General features: G+C 33.2%; 1 protein-coding gene across 1 annotated transcript; it reads right to left on the reverse strand.

The window, feature by feature from the left end:
- Positions 1 to 4,121: 4,121 nt before the first annotated feature.
- On the reverse strand, positions 4,122 to 6,944 carry LOC112740483 (uncharacterized). Its single transcript, XM_025789168.2, has 2 exons — positions 6,208 to 6,944; positions 4,122 to 5,062 (listed from the first exon to the last, which is right to left on the reverse strand). Exons 1-2 carry the CDS (start codon positions 6,844 to 6,846, stop codon positions 4,367 to 4,369), a joined length of 1,335 nt encoding a protein of 444 aa, XP_025644953.1. The 5' UTR covers positions 6,847 to 6,944; the 3' UTR covers positions 4,122 to 4,366.
- Between the last annotated feature and the right edge of the window lie 4,393 nt (positions 6,945 to 11,337).

Below are 11,337 nucleotides of genomic sequence, written 5' to 3' on the forward strand. Positions count from 1 at the left end.
GGCCAGGACCTTCATCCCAGGTAGCTCCAGCACTGCTCATCTCCAGGATGATGGAGTTTCCTAGGACCAGACTGAGTTTGACATTCACTCAAGCGTTGAGATAAATATCGATGACATGTTCCAAATTGTGGGTTCATCTGGGGATGTGATCGATCAGTACGTAGATCATTATCGGACTCGAAAAGACCATACCGACCTACCTAGCTCATCGACAGGTCCAGGGGTTCAGCAGCACACACACTGACCATGGTTTGGGATAGAGACAAACTCGTTCAACATGTGATCAGATGCCATCATCACATCAATGGACTCCACCACCACCATCGCATCAGTATGGGTCAGCACCGTCATCGTATTACCAAACGCCACCACTACCACCACATCCACCCATGATTGGATCAGTATCGCTTCCACCTCCACCATACATGCATGGAGCAGTGCCACCATCACATCCAGCACATCGGATACCTCCCACTGCGAGCCACCCAGCTGTTCATCCTCGACCAGCACGACACGTTCTCTTGGATGTGGGATGGGACACCACTTGGACAATCCTGGCAGCCGTCATGAGTAGTTAAGTCATAGTTTATGTGATATTACCATGTGATTCTTTTATGTATCACTATATATTATGTGCTTAGATTATTGGTAGGACATATGACTAATTTGTGAGAAGTCAGGAATTTTTTGTATCATTAAATATTATGTAGTATTACCATGTAATGTTATACTTTTTAAGTAGTTCAGATCTTTTATGTTAATACGAACACTTGGTACAAAAGCAAGACGACAAAAGAAAATAAATTTCACATATATAAAACATACCGAAACATATATTCCGCAATATATAAAACATAAAACATACATTCACTAGACCATCTTAGAGCAAACATATTGAAACCTAAACCATAAACAGTAGCTCATCACGGATCCGATTGTAGAGTGTTGGTACATCCTTGTCTAGTGCGTCCCTCTCTTCGACAGAGACCGCATCTCTTCTCAGTACGCTCCACAACATCCATCTCGTTCTGCAACTGAGTAGAGACTGGTCTCCCCATTGCCTTCTGTTGCATGATGGGGTTGGGCTTCAGTCGTGCACCATACCCTGTAGGCCACATCTTTTCGTCTGGTATCGGCAGAAACTCCATCTCATAAACCTTGAATACAGAAGCCATCTTATACACGGGGTCGACTAGGTTCCCCCATTCGATGCTTGCAGTTGCACATGCCGCAAGTGCGTGTCGACAGGGGTAATGCAAATACTGGAATAATCCACAGTCGCATATACGCGCATTAAGACAAACGCGATATGAAGTCTGGCACCATCCCTCCATGGGACCCACCTCCTCCATACTGAATACGGATGCCCTACGATCACAGTGGGTGACTCGCATCATCGGCAGGCTCTCCCTATTCTTCTCTATAGCTGCCAACAGCTGTTGTGAGAATATTTGTCCATCCTGTAGTTGATCATGCGCTTTGCGACCTTTGCGCACAAATAGCTGTCGCAACCTCTCATAAGTTGTCCTAACAATGGCTGCTACAAAAAGGTTCCTCGTTCCCTTTAGCACCAAATTTATATATTCTGAAAGATTCGTCGTCATGTGACCATACTACTGATCTTCATCACAATGTTGAAGCCATAAATCCTTCCTAAAACAAAGAGCCCAATCCAACATGTCCTGGGATAACCTACCCAAAGGATCCAACTACTAATTGCAACCCTCCTTACTTGAACTATACGCTACATTTATAAGGTACCTCTTACCCTCGGCCAATTTGAACCATGAGTTGAAGTTTGAACTCATGTGACATATGCAATAAGCATGATGTGCCGAAGGAGGATGCCATCCACTTTGAGGTGCATTTAGGGCAGCACGAATGGCCTGTGTCTCAGCTGCAGCTGCCTCAAATTCGATAGGAAAAACGACCATGACTCAGTTGTCTCAAACTCAACTAATGCAAAAGCTTTGGGCAGAATGTTGTTATTACCATCTTAAGACACAACAATTAATAGCACGCCCTGTACTTTTCTTACAAGTGTGTCCCATCTACCGATACAAAAGGCTTACAGCGCTTAAATGCCTCAAGGCAAGGAGGGAATACCCAAAAGACCTTATCAAGCTGGCTTCAATCTTCGTCAACCATGTCTCCGTCATAATAAAGAACAGCAACGCAATCGTGAATTGTACTTGGGAGGCATTCCTGAAAGCTTGTAAGAGGCCAGGTATCTTGTTGGATGACTCTTCCCAGTCACCATAAATCCGAGCAATCACTTTCTACTTTGCCATCCACACCTTTTAATACGATAGCTTGTAATGATAACTCTGATGCGCCGCACTTTGCAACATTGGGATAGACACAGACGGATTAGTCTTTGTGTTATAGGTAGGATGCCCTTGCAAATCAAACTACTATCCAACTGAACATGGTCCTGAGTTATGGTTGGTGCCAAACAGGTGTGTGCTCCATCGAACCTATGCACCTCCCTACAAAATTACTCGTGCATGTCAACATTCAATACAAGAAATAATTAACATAATAGCCTTTAATTTCATCAAAACTAACACATAAAATATACCAGTAGTTCAAGTTCTGATATAGTGCCATACGAAGACTCCATGGACAACCGTTGGTGAATTGCTTACACCGACAATGGTATTTAAGCCTATCCGACTCCAAAACTCTATACTATGCATTCCTTCGAATATTGTAGTTCTTCACCGCCATCAAAATAGTATCATGGTTCCTAAACCTATGGCTAACCCGAAATTCCATTCCACCATCGATGTTGTAATCCTCTTTTTAGCCAACATTGAAAGAATCGTCTAGCTGCATTGCGTCCAAATTTAAAGTGTGATCATGACTTGGAACTTCTGATAATTGAGAAATGGGCAAAGGGGGAGGCAAGAGAAACTGAGCACCACCGCCAGTAGGAGTCTCCGACACATATTCGTCAAAGGAAAAAATCTCATTGGACGACCCGGACCTGGTAACATAATCTGAATCGCCCTCTCTGTCGTCTTCTTTGGCACTATCACGAGCCTAGGCAAAGTGGGTCGGTCTTACTTCCAATGGGACTGGTTGAGGACTCGAACAGGACAGCCCACCTCTAACAACCACGTCATGAACTACAGCATACTACTCCATCATATGTTGTGGTATTAGCCTTGCATGTACTTCGAACATTACCTTCACATGTTGATCCCCTTCAATCCAGAATAACCTGTTGGTGAATCCATCGTTCAAAAGCACGTGCAGAAATCTATATGCAACCTGCCTAACTCTTTGCTACCTATTCTCTCCATGTTGCTCAATATGACAATTTTTAGCGCATGTAGGGTGTCAACACGGCTAGTGTGCAACATTACAATTGAATTAGACTTAAAAATCACTCTTTCATCACCGTTTCTTACAATCTCATGCATTGAGATAAATTACAAGAAAAAAGAACTAATTATTCTCTATGAGAACAAAGTTAATGAAGGGTAAACATAGAGCGGAGAAAGAAAAGATTGAATTGTGAATTATGAGGGTATGGTTGAGGATGGGAGGATATATAGAGAATTTTTTTTCAAGATATCTAGGGTGTAGAGATACTTGCACTATAATACACATATCTCGAGTGCTGAGATACGCATTACACGTTTGAGTGTATCTCGGAGACTGAGCCCACGTTCGGTGTTTACACGTATCTCGGGTACTGAGATCTTGTTCTTAATTTATGCATATCTCGAATGCTCAGTACCCATTTTCTCACTTTACACATATCTTGGGTGCACTCAAAATACGTCATGCCATTGTTGTGTCACAAATCAAGGTCTCAAGACTCGATATATGATTATTTTTTAATTTCACCTTCGGTATCTGAGATATAATACGTTGTGCATTTAGGTAATTACTTTATATTGTATCCATTTCTATAATTTCTATATTTATTTAATTTAAATAAAAAATCTTAATATATTATATTAATTAAAATTCATGATATTAACTCAAAAATAAACTTGTGGTTTTGAAATGTCATTCTTCCTGTGATATATGTGTGAGAATATACAATAGAGTACCTATTGTTTATAGACTAAGACACAATCTAATTATAATAATAAAATTAATTTAAAATATACCAAATACTAATTAATATATAATATATTCTAAGAGTTGGGAATCCTTGTTCTGATTACAAGTCAAACTAAAAGTGACTAGCAACATTAATACAACTTAAATTTTTGTATATTATATCTAGGATCGATACTCTAACATGCTGTATTTTAACTAAAAGAAATGCCATACATTAGAGACAAGTATAGGAATCCCTAAATTTTCTTTGCTGTGATGAGAACGAACTTATTATAGGTAATTTGTTTCAAGTCCTAATCACGTTGTTGCAAACAAGGCAAAGATGACTGAACAATCTTGCCATGACACTTCCCTCTTCAATGTCAAGCTCTCTTGTCCTCTTGTTCCACAAGTGAAGTGCATATGTTCTCCCACCATAGAGCAATTCTTCAACCTTATTTTCAACCCAAACCAATTCACTCCCATTCTCAGGCCTCTTGTAAAAATCAACAATCTTGTTCCAATCCACAGGGTAGAATGCCTTAGGTGGCAAAATTGTAAGGTTGTAATAATTACTACTACTATTGTTGTATCCCTGTGTCGCTTCAATTCTTTCAATAACTCTTGAAACCATGTAAGGACCATTATACCCCCATTTATTACCATCAAAAGTTGTTGCAAATTCCCTTAGGAATTCAAGCACAATCGGGTGGTTCATGTCAAATATCAAAACAGCATTGTTCAATCTTAACCATTTCTTGGTTTCTTGGTCCACAGCTTGTGCTCCTATTGCATTCCTCAATAGGGACATATCCTTCACAAAGATCAAATCTGTGTCCACATAAGCACCACCATACTTATATAACATTGCTAGCCTCATCAAATTGGAGAGGTTCTGAGACAGTGGGATGTTTCCGGGGTCCTTGTTACCATTCTTGATCGCTTCTAGCCATGATTTGGCCGGTGTGTTCTTTACCAAGAATGGCAAATCGGGAGTAATTGCCTGTAGAGTAAAGTAGTAAACATTCATTTTAATCTCCAATATATTGAAATGTTGATAATTTTAGTGAAAAAAATTGGAAGAAATATATATAATGAAAATTATATTAAAAAATGAATACTATATTAAAATAATATTATATCAAAATTTTTAAGTTGAATATCCTATATATTAATTGATATAATTGAAAAATAACTATTAGTAACAAAATTGGATTTTTTATTATTTTATTAATATATATATTTTCATAAAAATAAGTAAATAAACATACAAATACATACAGAAATATAATAGTAACCGTTATTTAATTTTAACTATAATGTTTTAAATAAGCTAATATATAAATATATTTCAATTAAAAATATATATAGAAATATAATAGACATATTTCTTTAATTTTAACTATAATATTTAAAATTATATTACCTAAAAAATAGAACAAGGAGCATACTGGCTTTTTATCTTTTTAATATTTTTATTTTTTAAAGTTATGATGGAAAAAAATCAAGAAGTTAACAAAAAACATCACTTTATTGTTTATTTTGTCTCACTTTAAAAAAAATTAACAAAAATTAAAGTATAAAAAATTAATTTTTAATTAGTTAACATTAACAAATTTTAAAATTTAAATTTATAATTTATAATTTAGAGTTAAGAGTATATAAGGTTTATATTTTAAAATTATAAAATAATTTTAAAATAATTAACTAATGTTAGCTAAAAAAAAATTAATTCTCTGATATTATTCTTTTTTTCAAACAAAAAACACTAAATTTAAAAAAAAATATTGAAATGTTCAAATTGTAGCCAATAAAAATGTTAAAAAGATGCATGTACTTCATTTAAAAAAATTTTTCAAAGCGTTGCAGCTCATGAAAGCAAAAGAGTATAATTATATGGCTAATACATATTATTATTTTTTATTATTATTTAATCAGCAATAATTTATATTCATATTTATAGAAATTTTACATATAAAAAATATATAGTATTTATGCTATTAGTCAAATAATAACTAAAAATAATAAAAATTATTAGCCCCGGAAAGTTTCTCAAAGTAAAATTAAGATGTACGAGATTTTGTCAAACAATAATATATTTTTGGAGTATAAATAAACTTGCCAAGAATGTAAAATCTAGGTCAGTACCTCAACTTTGAGGCCATGATCAATAAGTGGTTTGAGAATCCGGCTTCCAAGTTCGGAGTCCATTGATCTTGATAAAATCATGAGGCATGCTTGAGGGTGGACCTTGAGAAGTGTGTCCATTGTCATGAACTCCCTCTCGCCGAAGTTCTTCGCCGGCGACAGCCATATGGCAAAGAAGAAAGTTGAGCATCCTTGATCAAGGAATCTGAGGACCCTATAATGAAAGAAAGATTCTGATAAGTTGGTTGATTTAAGTATCTCAAGTTTTGGTATCTGTGTCTTGAACCATGCCATTCTTTCTGCCTTTTTCATATCCGGTGGTGGAACTAAGGGATCTTCATTCTCTTCATCAATATTATTATTATTTATCCCTTCTTGAGTAGTAGTATTATTTTCCTGCATGTAAGAAATATCATCATCACCTAATTCTTTCGGAGATTGATTTTGCTCAACAGCATTTTGAAGGGTTGAAGAACCAAATGATATTAGTGCTGAAGAACTAGATTTGTTGTTTTGAACAATGAAGAGGAACAATGCAACAAATATTAGGGCATAGATGAATATGGATGATTTAGTTGTGCCACCTTTTAATGAGTTTTCATAGATATTCTGATGAGAGATTTTCTCATCAATAGCCATGATGAGAGATATACTCTTATGGTCCTACTTTTTGTGTGGTAATTGTGTGAAAAACCTTAGGCAAAAAATTTGAAATTAGGTTATGATAAGTTATAGGGCATGCATCACCTACAAAAATTTATACATTGGCATTTCTTAGCTTGGTGGACATTCGATTATGATAAGGAAATGATCATACGATGTGTGGCAAAACCTTGACTTATTCTTTTTGTTAAATTCTGTTTAGAGTTTTACTTTTAAAAAAGTTGGCAATTTATCACTTATTGTAAAGTCCTTGCATTATTACGTACTGTTTAATATGATCAACACAGAAATAATGGGTCTATATCACATCAGATTCATAATATGAGCACTGAAGTTTTTGTCATGATCACATCCATCTCCATGTGTGTGAAAAACGCTAATTCATCTTTCCTTTCATCCTCTTCAAACCTGCATTTAATTATTATTATTTATTTTTCTGACAATAAAAGAATATTGTATTTCTCATAAAAAAAATCGAATATTGTATTATTTATAAGTAATTACTCGTGATTTCATGTATTACAATTTACAACAATGTATTTTATTATTATTAATAGTCATTAATAAATGAGTAATGCTACGTTCGTATCTAAGAGACTAACAAACATCATAGATGTTATAAATAAATTTATTTTTGTTTAGGTAATTCACATAAATAAAATAAATGAAGTAAAAAATTGCACAGATACTCTAAACACAAATAAATTACATGCTTGTTCGATCTACATCATTATGTAAATTGAATCAATTTAATTCGAATTACACTAAATAAACATAAATCGAATCAGCTTAATTCAATTTACTACTAATACAATATATATATATATATATATATATATATAATAATAATAAATTAAATCAGACCGATTCGATTTACTACTTGTATAAATTATTGACATTTTTTACTTTTAAGTTCATTTAAAACATAAGTGTCAATAAAAAAATTTACTTAAATTTAAATAAAATATCAAAAAAATCAAATGAACAAAAATAAAAATTTAAATTTTGTGTTTTAGTTCAAATTTTAAAAAATTTATATTTTTACAAATTTATAAATTTAAAACGAAATAATAAACGATTTTTAAAAATTCATTAAAAAATATCATTTGACTCATTAATTTATAAAGAATTATTACCGAAATTTTTTTATGTTAAAATAATTATTATAAACTATAGCCCTCTAAGGTAGCATATGAACTCAAACTTAAATTTTTCAGAGTTAGAAATAAGGTATAACGTTATTAAAGCGTTTGTTCTACACTCAATTTTAAAAATTATTAAATAATAATTTAATTAATATAATATTTTAATTTTCTCTCTCTCTCTATATATATATATATATATATATAGTTGGTCTTTTTATATTACATCACAATCTGTTACTTCTAACTATGAAAAAAATTAAATTTTAACTCCTATGCCACTTTGGAGAGTTATAATAATTTTTCAACATCAAAAGTTACGATAATAATTCTTAAAATGCTAATGAGTCAAAGGATGATTTTTAATAAATTTTTAGAAATCGTTTATTATTCCGTTTTAAATTCATAAGTTTGTAAAGATGTAGATATTTTGAAATTTGAACTAAAACACAAAATTTAAATTTGTACAGAAATTATTTTAATATGGATAAAGAAGTGGTGTATTTATTGAATATTGTTAACTGAAGTGTTTCGCAGAAGTGTGGAGTTGTAGAAACTCTTATACACCACGTACCCTGCGTGTTGAGTTTGTAGAGATTTTATATCGAATTTCAAGACAATTTTTACAGAAATTTCAGCAGAAATCCACCATGTGTCAAGCTCTAGTCATCACACACCCTACGTGTTGAAGCAGCAGAGATTCCAAACTACGTGTCGAGCATGCAGGCAACACACATGATCCGTATTGTAGGAACAGAAATTCCTCGCGTGGTTCCAATGTACCTTTATCAGCATCCCCCTATCACATGTCAACATCCTGCATGTTGACCACTTGGCCAGTTGTCTCCATGCATCCAACATCTATGCTTTGAAAATACCAATGTATTAATGTTTTTGTTCCTTTAAAAGGTTGGAGGGAGCTTGCATGCTTCCTTGTTCATTTTTCATTGTGCACTGTTCATTGCATGAGAGTTTTTTTAAGAGAGTTAGAGAGGGAGGAAGGTGATTTTTGGCGAGGTGAGTGAGTAGTGTGTTATTTTAAAAAATGGTAGGTGATTATACATCTGCAGAAAATCACGTTGTTAATTATTTGGGACAATCTAATTATATAAGTTTAATATTTTTTAATTTAGAATTTAGTATTTAAAATATATTATTATTAGTATAATTATTTGGATTAATATTATTATTAGCAATTGTAGTGAATTAAATAATTTAAATACTTATTTTTTATTTTTTTCGATAATATTAATAATTTTATTTATTTTTTGATATTTGTTATTTTTTTGTGTTAATATTATTGTAACTTAATCTGTTAATATGTAATTTTTGAAACTAATAAGTAATAAAAATATTGAAAAAATATTATTTTTAGAATTTTTGTTATTAATTATTTATTTTCTTTTTTGTTATGATATTATTATTTTTTAATCTAGGATTAATAGATTTAATAAATAATATAAATGATAGTTATTAATATTAATAAATAATAATGATAGTTATTCATAAATAATAATATAATATAATATAAATGGTAGTTATTAATATTATTAAATAATATAAATATAAAACATGTAATTTTTTGAATTTTATATAATTATTTTTAATTTCTGTTTTAATGTTATTTTTATTTTATTGTAATGTGTATTTTTTTATTTTGAATGAATAATATAAATACTAATGCAAATTATTAATAATTATTTTTATTTTATTTTCTGTAATTATTTTTGTACTATTCTTTTGAATTTTATATTACTTAGTTTTATTTCATTTTGTAGAGTTAATTTTTATTTTATTTTTTTGAATATTATATAATAATTTTTTATTTTTTATTTTCGGTTGTCCTATACCAGACTAATAGGAATATTTTGCCCCATAAACTTGATCCACCAGAGATGTGGTATCCAGTAGTTGACCAGACTTTACGAACAATAGGATTCTACCATCTCTCGAGAGTTAGAGAGATAAGAGGACATTTCGCGTTGTTAACTACTCTTGTAGAAAGGTGGAGGCTGGAGATTCATTCTTTCATATTGCCAACCGGTGAGGTTACAGTAATACTGGAGGACGTGTTACAGATATTTGGCCTACTGTTTGATGGAGAAGTTGTGACTGGTTAGACCAATAGCAGTCAGGACTTCTTGGTCAACCAGAGCATGGCGATTTTCAGCTATCGACTTCTACTTTGCCAACCAAGCCTTTCGACAACTAATAGTGTAGTTGAATTTTGCTTGGACTTTCGCAATTATAGATTTCACTTTATGGATGAGTCAGATTCAACCAATGGCTTAATATCAGCAATCATGTTTAAGTCCAACTTGGAGTGATCCTTTGAGATCGTTTCCATGGAACACGTGTGCCTCCCGTTGTATCTCCGAATCTCTCAGCAAGCTTTTTTCTGTATCAAGCTGGCTCGAATAAACCAATCGCACCCACGTCTATAAGTCTTGCATTTTGCATAGAACGTCTGTGGCTCAGATTCATAAACAACGTAATCGACTTCTCTGAAGTTAGTATAACTCCGAATTATCGCAATGACTGATTTTTTGGAACCTCTTTCATTCCGATCTTGAACTCCCCGTCCTCAAGATCAGCAACACCTATCAAAAGAATAAATTGTCGCTCATCGATCCGTCAAAACAAAATTAAGAAAACATACTACCCACTGCTCACATACCTATATTCACATATTCAGAAAATTTCGGAGCATGCATGGCGTCAAGATCCAAGCTACGCATAAAGAGTGGAACGTCCATTGATTGACTAACTGCGGGTGGAACCACTAAAGTTTTCGCGACTGTGTCACCTCCCCATCGCCGTCCTCGTCCTCGTCATAGGCTTATACGTAGTTTCGAACTCCTCGTCACTATCATTGTTCATTTCTTCGTATGCTTTAGTTCTGTTATCTTGCACATCTAGGTGATGTTGAACCTCATCCGTAGTTATATGTTCAAACTCAACATACAACTCAATCCTTGGATTTTGCACCTGAGTTTGCTGGTGAATATGAAACATCCGCTGAATACTTGTTTCGTCAATGATCGGCATAACCTCAAACTATATCAAGCTACCAAATACGACAATCGGACTCTAGTAGAGATTGTTGTTCACCCTCTTTAAAATATCACTCTCTATGCTCTGACAGAGCCTGTACTATAGTTCCGCGAACATTATAGTACACGGAACCACAACGAAAATGTACTCTCATAAGCAAAGCTCACGCCCTCATATGTATTTCGTATAACTTCACCATTGTGGTAAACCACTATATTTGTAGTGCACTCAATCACACCAATAATAGTGCAGGAAAATACCTCTCTCGCAA

The sequence above is a fragment of the Arachis hypogaea genome, chromosome 14 (genome assembly GCF_003086295.3).
Source record: "Arachis hypogaea cultivar Tifrunner chromosome 14, arahy.Tifrunner.gnm2.J5K5, whole genome shotgun sequence".
NCBI classification, from domain to species: Eukaryota; Viridiplantae; Streptophyta; class Magnoliopsida; order Fabales; family Fabaceae; genus Arachis; species Arachis hypogaea.